Source organism: Tachyglossus aculeatus, chromosome 25 (genome assembly GCF_015852505.1).
Source record: "Tachyglossus aculeatus isolate mTacAcu1 chromosome 25, mTacAcu1.pri, whole genome shotgun sequence".
NCBI lineage: Eukaryota > Metazoa > Chordata > Mammalia > Monotremata > Tachyglossidae > Tachyglossus > Tachyglossus aculeatus.
The window spans coordinates 21,198,379-21,217,309 of NC_052090.1; the positions used below are offsets into that span (position 1 = coordinate 21,198,379).

Consider the following 18,931-nt stretch of genomic DNA (forward strand, 5'->3'; position numbering starts at 1 on the left):
TGCTTTGGGGGACCACATCGTCCTCCCCCTCTCTAAATAGGCGTTATTCTGTAAAGGGGGTGGGGGTGGGAGGAGGATGCCCGTCTCGACTTGGAGGGTAACTTGGAAGTGTAGTGGTTGCCCTGGCGGGTGACGGGATAGGACGGGATGGGGGGAAAGGAGGAGGGGGGAGGGGGGGAAGACAGTCGCGTTGGAGTCGAGGCTCTGGTGCCGAGTTGCAATTTGTCGAAGAAGGCGAAGCCCAACCTCACACCGGAGCGGGGGCTTTTTAGCGTGCTCAGTGAGGAGTGAAAGTCGCCCCCCGTGTCAAGCGCAAGGCGGTGGTTGGGTTTCCTAACAGGACCGGGCGCCTTGCAAACATATGCGCGGGGCTGGGGCTGCAGATGGCAGCGAGAAGAATGGGGCGGGCGCCTCTTATAAAGCCCTAGCGGCCGGCGGGGCTCCGGGCTCAGACGCGGGGAGGAGGAGGAGGAGGAGGAGGACTGTTTGTTGCCGTTTTTAATCCTATTAATTAAAACGTCCACCTGATTGGGTGGCGAGCTCCGTCCCCCCAGGCGGCTCTTCCCCATAATAACGTAGCGAGAGCTGATGATGGGGAGAGGCTCCCCCGTCCGGGGCTGGGGCCGGGCTGGGCGGGCGGGCTGACGGGGCCGGGGGGCCGGGGGCCGGGCACCCCCCTCGGCTGGCCCGGGCGCGGCCCATGTTGAGCCCCGGAGGGCTGCGCCAGCGGCTGGAGGCGGCGGAGCGGCGGCGGAGGAGGAGGAGGAGGCGGCGGCGGCGTTGGCGGAGGCGGCGGCGGCGTTGGCGGGCGGCCCCGGAGGAGCTCGCCCGGCGCAGCGACGCCCGTCCGGCCCGGCTCCTGGCCGGGGTTGGCGGCGGCGGGGGCGGCGGCTGAGGGTCCCCGCGGGGGCGGGCGGGCCATGGAGCGGACTCCGCACCTCGGCGCGCCGGCCGACGGCGACCTGTTCCTGCCCCCGAGCCTGGGCGCGGGCGCGCCGGCCGCCAAGCGGCTGGACCCGGCCTTCCGACCCCCCCCGCCGGCGGCGGCGGCGGCCCCGGGCACGGAGGGGGCCCGGGCCGCGCCGCCCCCCCCTCCGCGGGGCCCCCAGCCCTCCCCACCGCCCCCGCCCCCGCCCCGCTGCTTCGAGCCCGCCGAGCCCGAAGGGGGGCTGCTCCTGCCGCCGCCCCCCACCGGGGCCGGGCTGGGGGTCCCCGGGCTGCTGGTGGGCGCCGCCGGCGTCGGGGGGGACCCCGGGCTGGGCAGCCTGCCGGCGGGGGCCAACGGCTGCCCGCCCTACGGCGACGGCGCGGCCCGGGGCCCGGGGCCCGACAGCAGCGGCGGCGAGCAGAGCCCCGACGACGACAGCGACGGCCGCTGCGAGCCGGGACCGCGGACGGGGCCCCCCAACGCCGGGAACCGAGGCGGGGCGGCGGCGGGAGCCAAGGCGGCCGACCCCGGCCCGCCCGCCCCGACCATGGCAGGGCCCGGGACCGGCGTTGGCGGCGGCGGCGGCGGCGGCGGCGGGGGGGGGAAGAAGTCGAAGGAGCAGAAGGCGCTGCGGCTCAACATCAACGCCCGCGAGCGGCGGCGCATGCACGACCTGAACGACGCCCTGGACGAGCTGCGGGCCGTCATCCCCTACGCGCACAGCCCCTCCGTGCGCAAGCTCTCCAAGATCGCCACGCTGCTGCTCGCCAAGAACTACATCCTCATGCAGGCGCAGGCCCTGGAGGAGATGCGGCGGCTCGTCGCCTACCTCAACCAGGGGCAGGCCATCTCGGCCGCCTCCCTGCCCGGTTCCGCGGCCGCGGCCGCTGCTGCGGCTGCGGCGGCGGCCGCGGCGCTACACCCTGCGCTAGGCGCTTACGACCAGGCGGCGGGGTACCCGTTCGGCGCCGGCCTCCCCCCCTCCGCCTCCTGCCCGGACAAGTGCTCCCTCTTCAACGGCGTGTCCTCCAGCCTCTGCAAACAGTGCACGGACAAACCTTAACCGCCCCCGGACCCCCCCCCCCCCCAAAAGGTCACAGGGCGGATCGATCCATCGATCGATCCCCAACTCTGCACCCGCCGGGCCTCCGCCCTTCCCTCCCGGGGCACGGTACCCGGACAGACTTTAGGGTCGGAGTGGGTGGCCGGTCGGATCATCCCCCCCCTTCCCACCCCCCATCCCAAAGTGGCGACCTTGAAGTCGACCAGAAATCCACAAATCACCATTTGGGGGGTGGGGGGGGGACATCCAATTTCTGGGTTGGGAGAAGAGTTTGGGGGCGGTGGGTTCGAAACCTCCCCCCTCCATAACCCCCAACCCACCGAGGAGGCTGAATCGGGGCCTCGAGCCCAACCGGGACCGGCCGCCGACTGGAGGGTCACTCGGACGGATCGGAAAGGGCGTGGGAAACTGTGGATTCGGGATTCTGAGCCAGGGGAAAAAAAAGGAAATAAACTGGAAACGCGGACCCGTTGGAAGGGAAGGACTTACTCGTTGCTCTGAAAGACTTGCATTTTTTATTGTCTCTCCACCTCGATGGGTGAAAATGCGCGGAGTTTTGGCGAGGGTGGTGGCGAAACGGACCCGTGTGGCTGAAAGTATCGCATTTAAAGTATTTACGTGCACCTTGTTACTTTCCACTTCGCGATGATGTACGAACGAGACATGCTATTTATTTGTTAATACTCGACGACCCCCGCCCCCCGCCAACGGTATTTATCATATGTTAAAGTCACCGGTTTTAATGTGCAGATTTTTTTTTATGCCTCTAAAGTTTCGTCCTATGGATTAATTTATAACGTGTGCCAAGTGTTCAGAGGATTTATTGGCCAACATCGGTAAACAGAAATATTGATGTATCCGAGCTGCTTAGGTTTCTGAAAGGTCACCTGGAATTTTTTTTTCAAGTCGCATCATCCTTGTATTCAAATTGAGCTTTAATAAATTGCTTCAGTCCAAAAACTACAGGAAAGGCGTATTCTTAATTGCCGAATGAATTCATCTCTTTTTGGAAAGGGGACTCATTGCATTCGAAGGGAACTAGCTATTTTACAAGGCATCACAGCGATAGATCCGATCCTTAAAAAAAAGAAAAGCCACAAGTCAAGCAACTATTTTTTCAGGCCGTTGTGCATTTTTAAAAGGTCTAATTTAATTGCTTTGAATATGTATAAAACTTATTTTAACTGTGGGGATATTATTTAAGTTGAAAGCCTGGTTTGATTTGCATAAAGTGTGAAATCTTTGGTTATTTTTCTAAAAAAAAAGAAAGGGAAAATAAAATAAAACTGAGGAAGAACAAGAAGAAGCTATTTATCCAAAGGGAGCTTTCAGTTTTAGTTTGCATGGTCGGGTGCTTGCCTCTGCCATTTGTAAATCATTCAAGAAAATCTTTTCCAAAACGAGTCTTGCTGTTTTCCACCCCTTACAGATAATGCAGATTCGGTCTGTCGGGTTCGGATGGTGAACCGGGAATCAGTTGGCAGGTCATGGATGGGTAAAGAGTGATATATATTAAATAGGTCAATCGGATTATGACAGCTCTGGATGATCGTTTGTATGTGTTTCTCCGTCGGAAAGAATCTTTATTAAAATATTTTGAACAAACGTTTTTTTTTTCCTGAGGCTCTGCTTTGCGGCAGGAGTCCCGCCCCCTCGCCCCCCTGCCTGGCAGGACTGGTGCCACCCGTTCAGTGATTGGGGTTTCGGCGAAAGAGGAAGTCAAGTTGTGTAACTAATGCGTTCTTCTTCTCCATCTGCCTAATGGACCTTGGGCCGAATCACTGAAGGAGGAGAGAAGCAGGGCCCGGACACCCGGGAATTCCTGGCGACCTTCGCTTTGCCACACCTGGTGCCAGTGGCAAACTGTAAGGTGCTTATCCCCTTCCCCTGATTTAGAGACCGGCGAGAGGGGCAGGTTTGGTGGCGGGGCCTGCGCCAATGTGTGATGGATAAACCTCCCGGAGAAGCAGCGTGCCTTAACGGCAAGAGCCCGGGCTTGGGAGTCAGAGGACGTGGGTTCTAATCCCGCCTCCTCCAGTTGTCTGCTGTGTGACCTTTGAGCGAACCGCTTACCTTCTCTGCGACTCAGGGACCTCATCTGTAAAACGGGGATTAAAAGGGTGAGCCCCACGTGGGACCACCTGCTTACTTTGTATCCACCCCAGCGCTTGGCACATAGTAAGCGCCTAACACCACCATTATTGTTACAAGGAAAAGGGGTATTTCCCCCTTATCTCCCTCCCTGTCCTCCGTGCGCACCAGAAGTTGGGTCCGTTTGAATGACAAATAGAATAAACCGTAACTTCTGATGTGGGGCAGGGCAGGGGGGGAGGGAGGGAATTAAGGGTTGTGGGGGGGTGCCAAACCCAATCTGAGCTGGAGTTGCCGAAGGAAAACGTCTAGTGGGGGGGCTCCTCCAGGATGCCCACACAGGGTACAGATTTCGTGGGATGGGGACGGTCCCGCATCTCCTCTGCGCCCAGCATGGCCAATTCATTAGGTCCTTTCAGCCTTGGCTCCTAATGAGATCCCTAAACGCCACGGGACGGGGGAGGCGTATATTCTGCTCCACTTGCCTCCGGAAAAGATGAATCCGAACTCGCAACTTTTCAGGAAGTGTGAAGAGCCAAGAAACTGAGGGCGGGCGGGGTGGGTTGAGGACAACCCCCGGGCGGAAGGAGGACCCGTCTCTCAGCATTTCCCACACAAAGCCCGGGTGCCTCTAATTATGATTATTAAAACAATTTCCATGACGATGTCTAATATTATGTTAATTTGAAAACAACTGTGTATGAAAACTGTCGACTATAATACCTAAATTCATTTAATGAAACACATCGTTAAGGCAATTAAACCTCCTGGATGTGATTAAGGAACATAATTACGACACTGTTCCGCGCCATAATTGGGTGTCTTTAATCAAGAGGTAAAGTGATCAGCAACACAGCCATTAGTTTGTATTGTTCTGTCTCTGCTGTCCATCACTCTGATTAGGAATTAAACACCGCCACCGGTTCCTTGTGCCTTATGAACATTGCGGGGACGCGTTCGCTGCCGGATTGACAGTTGAGTATTTCTGCCTGCCAGGTGGCTTCCTTATATTTCCCTTAAAAAGGCGCGGGGCTGCTCGATTTTTCCTAGAAATAGAGCCAAAGGCCCAACACCCCGGATGGCTTAAGGGGGAGAATGATTCCCCCCACGCCCCTCCAGTCCTTCTCCCCGATTTGGCCCAATTCTGCCCACCAAGGCCGGGCGGACTCCGAGGAAACTTTTCTCCTGCTGCGGGCCCAGCTGCACGCAGCTTCCCTTCCCCACAGCACCTGTATATATGTATATTTGTTTGTACATATTTATTACTTTATTTTACTTGTACCTATCTATTCTATTTTATTTTGTTAGTATGTTTGCTTTTGTTCTCTGTCTCCCCCTTATAGACTGTGAGCCCACTGTCGGGTAGGGACCGTCTCTATACGTTGCCAGCTTGTACTTCCCAAGCGCTTAGTACAGTGCTCTGCACACAGTAAGCGCTCAATAAATACAATTGATTGATTGATTGATTGCCCACCAACGCCGCTTAGCAGGCGGCGGCTGGGGAGCAGGGGCCTCTAGGACCCTCCGGATCCTCTTCCCGGGCTCTTTCCCGTCCCGGAGACGGCAGCGGATCCCCATTCCCGGGAAACCGGAGCGTTACCTGTCTGTCTCCGGCCCCTTCGCCCCCTCGGTTGAAGTTGGGGTTGCCCCGGGCGAGAAGTTGGGGGTCGGGGCTACAGGAACTCACTTCGGTACCGGCGTGCGAACGGCCTGGCAGCGATCTCTCACCTTTTCGGGGGGTCAGGGGTGGGCCGAGAAAGGCTCGGCCGCGGGGCTTCAACTTCTGCTTTGGCTCAGTGGAAAGAGCACGGGCTTTGGAGCCAGAGGTTCAAACCCTGCCCCGCCATTTGTCAGCTGTGTGACTTTGGGCAAGTCACTTAACTTGTCTGTGCCTCAGTTACCTCATCTGTAAAATGGGGATTAAGACTGTGAGCCCCACATGGGACAACCTTTTAGACTGTGAGCCCACTGTTGGGTAGGGACTGTCTCTATATGTTGCCAATTTGTACTTCCCAAGCGCTTAGTACAGTGCTCTGCACATAGTAAGCGCTCAATAAATACGATTGATGATGATGATAACCTGATCACCTTGTAACCTCCCCAGCGCTTAGAACAGTGCTTTGCACATAGTAAGCGCATTATAAATGCCATCATTATTATTATTATTATTCTGCTCGGACAGAAACTCCGGTGCCCCGGGTGTAGCGCTCCGGGCGAGCGCGGGGGGGCGCCGTCGGGCCCCGGGCGAGCGGGCAAGTGGGCGGGCGAGCGAAAGGCCTGCAAGGGCAGGGCCGAGCAGCCCCACCGAGCCCCGGAGCCTCCTGATTGACCGATCCCAAGCCTCTCAGCCGACCGGCCCCGACCCTCCGACGGCAAAACCCTGACCCTTGACCCTCCGACGGCAAGACGGAGGTGAGCAGACACCTGTCCGAAGGCCGACTTCCTTCCCCAGCGACCCCCCTTAACTCCCCCCCGCTCCTCAGCCTGCCAAGGGTTCAACCTTTCCCCCACACCATAGTTGCCCTTGTCTTTTCAACCCCATTCAGAGACCCGCAGTAAAATAGGCGGCAAATTTATGATGTGTTTCAAGCATTTTATGGCTGTATTTTTAAATTCATATATGCACATATAAGAACTATGATCTGTGAATAATTTGCAATGCTATAGTGAAATGATACATTTTCGATAAAACATAACTATCTCCTTATATAATTGTCTCAGGTTAAAATGAAAAAGAAAAATAGATTTCAAATAGGGACCAAACTGAAAAACTAATGACGGCTATAAAGTGCTAGCCAACCATAAATTAACGTCTTCATCAAACGTTAAAGTGGTCTGAGTGCTTATCCAAAGCAATTATTATTATTTCTCCTTAGAAGTTTCTGAATAAAGTTCACGGATATTTAAAATTCTCATTCTTTACAAAGGCTGTTGAATCCTCAAGTTATACTGTATTGGAAATTTCTCTCCATCCAAACGGGTTCACCATCATGGAAATATTATAGAGAAACGTCTTTGGATATAGCATTCGGTCAAACCGCTTCACCACCCAACATTTCATCTCTTCCATTCCGGCAATTATTTAAGAACTTGTTTTAGGAATTTTGACTAAATATCCCTTGTTCTCCTGTCACAAGAGAAGACATTTTTATGGCAATCTAACTAAAGTGTATATAGGCTAGGGAAATTCCACCAGTGGAGTACAAGTTACATCAACCCAAATATAGAACGGGCATAGGTTAGGGAAATGCAGTAGTTACCCCAGACTTGTAATCGACTGTTTTGCGTGTGTGGAAAAAGAAAAAAAAGGGGGGGGGGGGGGGCGCATCATTTATAAGTTCTGAGGTCCTGGGAAAGCGACAAGTCACACCTGCCCCAAACTCCTTTTTGAGAGGGCAAATTTTACCGAATGCCATAGTCATTTCTTTCATATTCACATCTTGAAGACACTGACTACAAAAACTGACTCTTTTTTGAAAGGTGGTATAGCATCTCAGAAAATAGCTGAACTATTTGCAGAACACCTTTATGATGCTCAAATGGTTCAGCTAGAGAATTATGACAATAGAAGATCTTAGAATTGTGGCGACAGCTGAAGATCTGAACAGTAGAGTATGAGGATTTCTAATTTATTTTTATTCACTAGTTACAGTAAAAAATTTAAAACTTAATGGCACCATAGTATTAGTGATCGATGTCTTATTTCAAATCATACTTAGCTAGCTTTTTATAAGTGGACATTTTGTAGTGATTAGGGTGGTGTTTCTTACCCATAAAAAAGTTTCTTTTTTTTTCTTTTCTCTCCACGAACCTCACAAAGATGACAGTTCAAATTTGGAAGTTGTGTCTCGTCTACAATCACAAATTATTACGATTGTCAAAATAAAACAAATGGCATTTAAAATGTTCCATATATCATCCCCTGAACCTTTTATGTCTATCTGACTAGAGAGTGAATTAGATCCCTCCCCCAGCTGCCTCTAAGAGCATCACACAGTACTTTAAAACACGAGCTGTATTTTGAATACCTTGCAGGATCACATATTACAAAAAAAAGAACATGAGTAGTAAACTCAGGGTCTTTCTGCTTAATGACGTAAGTGGCTTAAAGGGCAGCAAAACACGTATCATTTGCCACAGCGATAATATCTAGTTCAAGAATCCCACTCACCTCCGCAATTTTTATTACTCATGAAAAAGTGAGTGGTTTTAAAACAAGCAATATTTTGAAAGCAGAGGTGCTCATGCATTTTCCTGGATTGCCCATTTATTTATACAATTTCACCGCACTGTGCATGCCAAAGATATACTCAACAAACAATACTAACGTGACTCACAGTCCAAATCCCTTCCTATGTGGACAGAGAACAACCCCTTCAGCGTCTCCATGCCTGGTGGAGTTTCTTTCGGCACTGTCACAACTACAAGTGTTTCCTAGAAAAGCCAAGTCTCCTAGTGCAATACCATATGTTACGCTGTGTGCAGCAGGAGCCAAATTTTATTGCTTTTTTTCATATTAACGACCCTTTAAGGGTTTACATTTTCCATGTGTAGCTTTCTGAATGATTTGTTCCTGTCTGATTTTGTAGCTCATTTTCAACAATAAACCAGGCATAAGGGTATCATTTCACTTCAGGTCAGATCAGGTGTGGGAGGTGGAGATCCGTAGAAGTCAAAGACGGAACCTGGTATAACATCACTGGCATGCCTCTCTCTTCTCCTCCTCCTCTCCTGAAAACGTAACAATGGTTAATGATTGAGTTCTGGCAGGCTCCAACTGACGATGAAAATACCCACTGGTTATTAGTTTTTAGCCAATAATGACTCAGGGAGCTTTTCTAGTGGAAACAGCTTCTCACAGAAGTAACACAACATCATGCTGTGGAGAAATTGTGATGAAAACAACTAGGAATCTGTTTTCAGGGGGAAGTTTGAGATTTGGAAAGGCAGGATTTTCTGCCGCTATTCATACGGCAGATCTATTTCCCAAATAATTTGCACCATTTATAATTGACTTCCTTCCTTCAACTTTTCTTCAGGATTGAAATAAAAAGGCAGAGCCAGTCACTTTTAAAGTTGATTTATTCCGTTACCTCTTTGAAATACAAGATGATTACGTTTGCAAAGCATATGAACCATCCAGCTGACATTCCTTTAGACAATTTTATCTTTCATCAAATTCACACACATCTTTTTGATTCCAGAAGATAATGTCACAATAATCGGGATGAGAATTCTTTATATATCATATGTCGCCTTGTATCTGGCACCTAAAAATTGAAGAACTATTTCCTGCTACAAAGTAGTGCTACCAACTCTCATTTTTATTCACAGAGTGATGAAACATTTAAAGTAAAAAATTAATTCAGATACCAAGTACTATGACAGAAAACCAACAGGAATCTGCAGTTGTTTGAAATGATAAAAAATATCTTGGTAATCCATCATTCTAATTAAACACAATAATACTTAGGGGCAGTAGGGTCACAGGGCAGAGTGCCAGTCTGGAAGCCAGAGGATCTGAGTTTGAGTCTAAGGTCTGTCACCAGGCTGCTGTGTGACCTCTCCGAACCTCGGTCTCCTTGGCAAAATGGCGATAAGGACACCTGCCTTTCTACCTACCTCGCAGGCTTGTCGTGAAGGCAAAAATGAGGTAATTAATGCGAGGGTACTTTGGGATTAAAAGCACTACACAAAACGAAGGTATTATTAGTGTTAGCTGGCAAATTTCTTAATTATGTATATGGATATATTATAACAGTGTTCATGGAAACAGTCTAATGTCACTTCATATATTATTAGGTTCAAAATCGCTTTTGCGAGGGAGGCAGCAAGATACAAGATTTTTTTGCTATTATTCACATTGTTTAACCAGGCACGTGAGCCAAATGGGTACATTTTTAGCTTTAGTTTCTGGTAGTATTGAAGGGTTATTTTGTCATCTAACAAAACACTAAGCACAGAGTAAGTGCTTACTAAACACCATACCTATGATTTAAAATTTTACTTGGAAATTTGGGAAGATTCACAGGGAAAAGAATTGAATTTATGTTTGGCTCAAAAATAGCTACTGCACCTAGAGACTTTTTCTTTTTCCCCCAAAGAGCCAGGGTATTAGGTGGCTGTCGGAAAGGAAAGCTTCTCTGCTCACAGAGAGGACGGAGCTTTCATCACTGTACACGAGAGACCCAGAAGAGTTCGAATGATTTGTGTTTTTCTTTCACAGTAAGAGTCTCCGCCTGTCTCCTCAGGTAAGCAGTAATGAGTACTGAAGGAATCCAGTGAGAATACACTGTTTGTTCGGCTGGGATTTTGAGATGCCTTTCCTTTTGAGGAAGAAGTGATTAAAAGAGGAGGCCCAAAAGGTTTTGCCCCTGTAGTAGGTACCGAGCGTCCTGGGGTGGGCATAGTGGGGGCAGGGGGGAGTGTCCCCTTCCTTTTTCTATGGTGAGAAACATGGTTCACATACACCCCGCTGTGCTACTGATAACTGTCGGAACCCTTCCGTCACAGACCTCCCTTGTTCTGCACGACTTGCCACCGATAAAAGAATCAGGTTGATTCTGCATTTGGCGTATATGGGACAGGAGAGACTCAGATTTTAGGGACCACAGTAGGCAGTATGGCTCAGAGGTTTCTATCCCATCTTTAGCGAGGCTTAGAGTTGGACTGCGGGCAGACGAACCTACCTTGGCTCTGCCTGTTTATAGATATCATCTCCGCTTCATCTTCTTTCCTATACCAGCTGATCATTTAGTAATCTGAAATTACAAATGCTTTCAGTGTTGGCACTATGTCACAGTGTGTTGTATCAAAATATACTCTAATCACAGAGTATTGCAATTCAAAATAAAAAGGCTCAAAATACTTAAAAAAAACAGGGTGCTGTGTTTCAAACAAACACCTGTTCGTTTTCACAATTTGTTCAAGAGGAAGGCAGGACACATTGATTTTTGACACAGGATGTTTTAGTGCAAACACGGATGCAATAATGTCCACAGACAATTCGGTAATGAGGACAACATTCCCTCCCTCGATAAAACTGGTTCTAATGTCTGGAGCAATTGCTGAGAGTGTAATGGATTCTGTGTTTTCTTATACAGTTAAGCACTCTCAGAATCTAACTTGAACATTAGAGGCCCTATATAAAAACAAATTTTGTTCTATTGAGCTAGAGTATACAGAGCAATAAAGATCGTTTATGGTTGATTAAATGTTGAAGCAAAGTTGAGGCATTTAATCAACTGCAAAACCCATTTAATGAAAAGTGTACACCGGCAAAGTAGAGATTGTTGATATTATACACGAAGAGAACATTTTCATCCAATGTATCTCAGAGAAATTAAATTTTCTTCTCTGAGGATTCGGATCTTGTTGGTCGTGTCCATTTTCTATCATAATGTTTTACAAGTATTAGGAGCATGCAAGTAAATAATCTATTAATTAACTGAAAGGATGGGGTGGGGTGGGGTGGGAGATAACACTCGATAATGAACAAGATGAGGGAAGCGAGTTGCAAAGCTGCTGAGAGGAGGAATGTCTTTGGGGAAGAAGAATTGAACCATTTTGCTTTCCCTTTTGAAAGAAGAATTTCAAAACTTAGTCAGACATGATCACCAAGAATGTTCTCTTGCTGTATTGTCGACTTCATGAACCGGACGGCTTTGATGTTGGTTTGAAGCTAGGGTAGGCTGGCTTTGAAACGGGTGGGAAAGCCCACCCTATTTTCCCATTCTAAATTTGTTTGCATAACCACAGAATCACACTTGGCTCGAAACCACCAGGATCAGGACACGAAGAGTGGGGGAAAGGGAACGCCAGGACATTGTGGTGATTGTATCAGGGGAGGAAGCGCTCTAGAGCTGGCTCAGGAGGGCTGGGGAAAAGCGTGCTCGACCTGGACAGCAAGGAGGCCGCCTACGGCTTCCCCCAGTGACAGGGAGGGCTCCTGTGGCTTCTAGCAGTGGCACCGGGTCACGAGGGCTCATGAGGCCAAGCCCTTATCAGCCGAGGTGAAGAATCTCGTGGGTCTCGGCAGCTTCCAAAGGTAGAAGCCATCCATGTAGCCCAAGGTGGCTTTAAAAATACTCTACAGTCCTGGAGCCTGGTAATGGGACCTGGGGGGAAGCTGGGGAGGAGGGACCATGTAGCCCAAGGTGGCTTTAAAAATACTCTACAGTCCTGGAGCCCAGTAATGGGACCTGGGGGGAAGCCAGGGAAGCTGGGGAGGAGGGACCAGAGGTCGGAGTGAGGGTAGCATAAAAACTTCTCAGGACCAGGGAGGGCAGGAACCAAATGGTGAAAGGGAAGAAAGGAGCTGGGAGAGTAAATGGCTTTCCTGAGCTGAAAGGATGAAATGCTGGGCTGGACTCTCGGATCCTGGGCGATGTCTTCAATTTGTGCTGGACGGGACTCCGCACTTTGCATACTGTGGTTGTTTGGAACCAGGGGAATACGCCTTTACCATAATACAAATTATTATTATAGTATTATTAGTCCCAGAAGGGGCATCTGTCTAAACCAACAAGTGATGTTGACGAGCAATGTCTGCAGGGGAACATGCCTGTTATGCCTACACATCCCCCCCCCCACCGAGGGCCTAACCGTAGACGGCCTGGTGAAAAATAATCTAAATACCACTAACATCAAAACGGTCTAAAAATTGAAATCCTAAAAGGCTCTGGAATTCAAATCTGCCCAAGAAATCCATGGAGAGAAAAGTCTACATGGCTTTGGGGGATTTGACAATTCACATTTTTAGATGATTGGGTATGAGCTCAGGGGACATGAGCTCCAAAGCGCTTAATACAGTGCTCTGCACACAGTGAGGGCTTAAAAAATACAGTTGATTGATTGGTGTGACGATTTGTCCTGCAACCCAATGAATGAAAGGAGAGTCACACACCAATGTGGAAACAAACCTTGTCAAGAGAATATTTGCCACCATCAATTAGCAGTCAAAGATTGTTTCCATCTGTACCTAAAAGAAATATCTGAATCTGGATGAAGGATCCCAAGACCCAGGCGTTTATTGTTGCTACACACCAAATTCTTCGCTTCGATGATTTCGGCCTCCAAGTGAAATACTACCAAAACCACGAACTGCTTTATCTCATTCATGGCAAAGAAGCGGCCGGGACATATGCTGGCTCCAGATCCAAATGGCATCAGGAAATATTTTAGCTTTCTTCCTCCTTTGAAGAAGGTGGTTTTCTTCTTGCCGTTTTCCACAAAACGATCAAACTTGAACACCTGCGAGCCACAGAAGAGCCCATCAGAGTTAGCAGAGTTGAATGAAAGCAGAATTTCAAGTTCAGCTCCACACTAGTCAAGGCCCCGCCCCCCGGCCCAGCAAATCTCTCTGTAAATCCTGAAGTCTCTCCCAATTAAGAGGAGGTGGAATGTGGATTCTTGCCCAACCAATAAATGGCTCACCCACCCCAAGTAGAAGATACAGAAAAGCTCCTCACCTTCAAAGCCCTCCTAAAACACCACCGTCTCCTGGAGCCACTTCCTGATTAAACCCATAAATCCCCCTGAGAAGACATGTATAACTGTTTCTTTCTCTTCATTTTTCTTTGGCTTGTTTTTTTTATCAGATAAAAAACATAGAGATGTTTCCACATTTATTCCTACTGTAAGATTGCGATTTGTGTTTTCTTGTTACCCTGATTACATCGTAGGCTCCGAAGGCAGTGCCCATGGCTTTCGTCTTGATTTTAGGCTCCCTGGCACCTAATGCTCTGTACCCAAAAGGCACAGATAATGACGATGGTGATGATGATGAGATGGCCACTGGAATGGCCTTGAGCCATTTAAACTTTTTGTTAACTGAACAGGCTCATTTTGGCTCACAGCTCCTAAAAATAACCTTTCGAGAGGAATCGATACTACAGAATTTACATCCCTTCAGGCAGTTCAGCTTGAACTGCCTGAACCCTGCAATTTTAAATTCAGCCTCTTATGTTGCCCATATGTCCTGGTCCACCCCAAACTACTGAAAGAAGGAAACTGAGTAACCTTATTTCAGCCCATGACACATTGGACCATCGATTAAATTAGCCCACTTGGAATGAGTGAAAATGACAAAGTATTTCCTGTGTTGATCCTCTGATTAGCATTCATCCTGCTTGGCAAAGAGTTTCTAAAAAAACCTCCAAAATCTGACTGCCCGAAAGCAAAGGGGTACTGAGGATGTCCTCAAACCCACATCATGGAAAAGATGGTTTATTGAGCACCTGGTTTAGAAGTGTCTATCTACTCAGAGATCAGTAAAATCAGTTCTGTGTATCAGATTTCTGTTTAGTGCTTGAAAAAATAACACACCTTTTCTGAGCATCTCTTGAATCATTTTTTTCTCAGAATCAGAAGCTTCAAAACCCTCCTAAAATCACATCTCCTCCAAGAGGACTTGCCTGATGAACCTCTGATTTCCCCAACTCGCCCTCCCCTCTGTGTCAATTATGCACTTGGCTCTGTACCCCTGAAGCACTACTGACACTCTCCCCAGCTCCAAAGTACTTGGATAAATATCATTATACTCTACTATTTTCCCTCTAAGTAATTTATTTTTAAGATTCGTCTCCCTCTGTGGACTCTAAGCACCTTGTGGGGCTGGTATCGTGCTTATTAACTCTATTATACTGTACTTTCCCAAGTGCTTAGTATAGTGCTCTGCACGAAGTATGGGCTCCATACATACTCTGCTTGGTTGACTGATTGAGAAGCAGAAGCAGCATGGTCTAGAGGAATGAACGTGGATTTAGGAGTCAGATGATGTGGGTTCTAATCCTGGTTCCAGCCCTTGCCTTGGGTAATTCACTGAAATTTTCTGTGCCTCAGTTACCTCATCTATAAAATTGGGATAAAATATTATTCTCCTCCCCCCTTACTGTGAGCCCCATGTGGGCCAGGGACTGTGTCTGACTTATCTTGTTATCTGCCCCAATGTTTAGTATAGCATTTGGCACAGAGTAAGTTCTTAACAAATGGCATTATTATTATTACGGATATATAATAATTTTTCTCCTAAATTTTGGAGCAGTAATGGTTCTTCCCTTCAATCTTTTATCTACAATAATTTTACAAGCACCAGTGAGTCTGGTTGAGCTAAGTGAGAGGCACTGAAATCATTCTCACCAACACGGAAGTTACTGTCAAAATAGTAGCATTTTTGTTTTTCTGTGAAAGACAATACTGAGCGTCTTTAAAAGAGAGAATCTCTTGTAAATGTGATATGTGAAAATTTAGCTGGGCATCTTTTTGGGCCCTTTGCCATTCAGGTGAGCATGATTCGGACAAACTCCAATGGCTAAGGGAGCAAAGGTTTGTTTTACTGCCGGCAGGCCATGCACTTGAGTGGATTTTTATTAGGGCTGATGGTTTGGGCTGAACCATCCACACTCTCTTACCCAAGCCCTCTGAGACAGGAGCATTGCAAGATGCCTGGTAGGGAGAATGGGTGTAGTTGTTGGCCAGGGGATGGAAGATCTCTGAGAAGTCAACAGCAGTAGGCACCTCTGTGCCCATTTCGTGGGCCATAGCTGAGTGTGGTGCGCAGTGGCTTAAAAAGGGTGGGAGTTCTTTTCCACTGTCTTGCAAAAACTAGAGGAAAAGCAAAAAAACCTTGCAGAATACAGCATATGCCACCTGCCTCCTGAAGCCTGAAAACTCAGATTCACGGAAAAGCTCTCATTAATTCTTGCAAATTGCATAAAGTGGGCAGTAACTGTAAATAGATCCATTTTCAAGTGGGAAAATTGAGGGACTTAGAGAGAAAGAGAGAAAGCACCTGTGTGATGAATAATGGTAACCGTGGATGACGATACCGATAAAGCCAGGGGAGACATAGTGTTCTGAGCTGGGTCTGGATTCTAGAACTCCCTAGCAACACGAAGAACCCCTGAGCAGTCATGGACTTTACAGTCTATTTTATCCCAGACCAGAATGCCTATTTTGGTGAATAACTTAACCAGGGTGCCCAAACTGTGGCTCTTCTTTAGTCGCTTTGTGGGCCACACAGCAACCCATTCACAGATGTTCAATTATTCATTATTTTTCATGGCTCCACTGGCTTGCTGGTTTCCTTAAAAAGTCAATCAGCACATTCCCTGGGGAGTCCCTCTCTCCTGGAGGATCTGGTGGAACACTTGGTGGGGCTCAGAGGAAACTCCCTACGTGGCCCGACCTCCAAGCCACAAGAATGGGAATATGGAAAAATCCCAATGAAAAACCAAAGTGACAGGAATCCCCAGAGCCTTGGAATATCATGCTGTCTCTCATTTTAAGACCTCAGACTGAACTAGTTCCTAAAAGTCCCAGTCCTAAAGTTGGCCCCAAAGATCCTAAAAATCCTGGCATTCCTGATGTGAAACAGAAATCAGGGGTTTAGGAGATATTTCAAATGGGCCGGCACTTTGCCGGGTATTCTGCTGTTTCCTAAGCCGAAACCAAAGGAACACAGAAGTGAATATTAAGCTTGAGATGCTGAGTGCGAGGGAGGTCCTCTGACTCCGTGACCTGTGCTTTCTTCACTGGGCCATGCCGCTTCCTTAGAGCGACCTATCAGCCATCAACCTTTGAGGTGCAATTTTTAGGAATAGTGCAATCTGGGATTTAAAAGGGATTGGAATTCAGTCAAGAAAACTTTGCTTCAGTTGAGCTTTCTATAAAAAAATGCACTCCTGTTTGACATCATATTGTGTACTGTGGCCCACTCTCTGATGTACAGAACTCAAGAACACAGCAATGACCCCTCAGGGACCCCCAAGGGGAGGACACTGGTTGGCTGGCGTGGGGATGAAAAAACAAAGGCTGAGAACCGTGTTTCAGCCAGAGAAGGCTGGCTAGAGAACTAGGCCAGAGAAAAAGTGTTATCTAGTGGAAAGAGCACGGGCCTAGCAGTCAGAAAACCTGGGTTCTAATCCCGGCTCTGCCGTGTACCTTCTGGGTGACCTTGGGCAAGTCAGTCAGTCAACTGTATTTATTGTATTTAGCAGCAGCGTGGCTTAGTGGAAAGATCCTGGGCGTGGGAGTCAGAGGATGTGAGTTCTAATCCTGGCTCCACCACTTGTCAGCTGTGTGACCTTGGGCAAGTCACTTCTCTGTGCCTCAGTTACCTCATCTGCAAAATGGGGATTAAAAGTGTGAGCCCCACGTGGGACAACCTGATTACCTTGTGTCTACCCCAGCGCTTAGAACAGTGCTTGGCACACAGTAAACACTTAACAAATACCATAATTATTATTATTATTCTTGAGTGCTTACTGTGTGCACAGCACTGTACTGAAGTCACTTTACTTCTCTGTGCTTCAGTTACCTCATCTGTAAAATGGGGATTAAGACTGTGAGCTCTACGTGGGACAGGATCTGTGTCCAACCCAATTATCTTGTGTCTATCCCAGCGCTTAGTACAGTGCCTGGAACATAGTAAGCACTTAACAAATTCCATAAAACAAGCAAAACCCTCCCAAAAGAAACAAACAAAAACATGTGATGCACTCTGCTGGAACATCAGCTCGGAACCGAGGCAACCGGGTCCGTTTTGAGGTGCTGTGCTAGCTGATGCAGGATTGGAGAGGAGGTGTGGAATTTCTGTGCGAAGGGTTGCTACTGAACTAGTTCAAGGGGCGAACTCAGGGAAATCCTTCTAGACTGTGAGCTCATTGTTCGATAGGGATTGTCTCTACCTGTTGCCAAATTGTACTTTCCAAGCGCTTAAGTACAGTGCTCTGCACACAGTAAGTGCTCAATAAATATGACTGAATGAATGAATGAAATCCTGGGAAGAGAGTGGTGGTTGGACAGAGGCTAAAAAGAGAACAAGTTCCTCAGTATTTCCATCTGCCACATCTCTCTGGCGGCTCCTGGTCTGACTGGAACTCGAAGCAAGTGAGAAGGTCCATGGAATCAGACTTGTCTCACACTGGTCCCTGCAGACCCCAGGTCCCCATGGCTTTTCCAGGTTAACACTGGGCTCTTCCCTCCTTGAGCGACTTATTTCTTGTGCAGGTTTACCGCTAAGTTTGAGGAAATCAAGCTCCAAAGTATTCTTTCACACGGTTGAAAAGTCAGCTGTTTCCTTTCACGTTACCATCTGCAACCTTCTTAGGATACTTTACAAATTGGCAAACTCGCACACCTAAAATCTTATAACTAATACTGTTGACTCAGTCCCACTGCTACTAAGCATGTGTGGCAGAAGGAGAGGGAAAAGAAAGAAGGGACGTTGATGGGTGCGGCAGATGGAAAGAGCCTTCAATCAATCACTCAATGAGCGGTATTTATTGAGCGCTTACTGTATGCAGAGCACTGTACTAAGCACTTGGGAGAGTACAGTATGATAGAATTAGTAAGCCTTATCCCTGCCCACAAAGAGCTTACAGTCTAGAGGACTAGTGGGCAGTGCGCTCAGGGAAAGGAGCAAGAGGGTTGGAAGAAGAGAGCAGGCTCAGAGCCTGGGGTCGCTGGGTGAAGAGCCTGCCTGGGACCTGGAGCTGTTGAAAGGCTAAGTGGCAAGTCCGAACATTCTGAGGGAAATGGGGCAAAATGGGAAAAATGGAAGATGAAAAGCCTCACTGCTTTTTTTCTGGATCACAAGTAGCATGAAGGATAAAAGTTCAACTGGAGGTCCAAAAACATTACATTTCCTCTTCTTCCTTTATATTGTAAGCATCTAGAGGGCAGAGACCTGGTTTTCCCCTAGCTGGGTGAATCCCCAAAGTCTAAGGTAGGGAGATGCCCTCCCAGGTAGCTAAAGAAAAGGGAATGAGGAGGATTTGCTAAAGGCTGTGCTGTGGCTTTTCATCATCATCATCATCATCAATCGTATTTATTGAGCTAAGCTTACT

The 18,931-nt window shown here is 48.2% G+C and overlaps 2 protein-coding genes across 2 annotated transcripts in view; one reads left to right on the forward strand and one right to left on the reverse strand.

Annotated features, from left to right (window-relative positions):
• The first annotated feature begins 891 nt into the window (after nt 1-891).
• Nucleotides 892-3,588, forward strand: BHLHE22 (basic helix-loop-helix family member e22). The gene has a single exon (XM_038766640.1). It carries the CDS (start codon nt 921-923, stop codon nt 1,989-1,991), a length of 1,071 nt encoding a protein of 356 aa, XP_038622568.1. The 5' UTR covers nt 892-920; the 3' UTR covers nt 1,992-3,588.
• A 5,565-nt stretch (nt 3,589-9,153) lies between these two features.
• LOC119945435 (cytochrome P450 7B1) overlaps nt 9,154-18,931 on the reverse strand; it is a 168,467-nt gene continuing 158,689 nt past the window's right edge. The window contains exon 9 of the mRNA XM_038766526.1: nt 9,154-13,334. Within this exon, the coding sequence (XP_038622454.1) occupies nt 13,029-13,334 (306 nt within the window). The 3' untranslated portion in view covers nt 9,154-13,028. The remainder of the gene's footprint in view (nt 13,335-18,931) is intronic.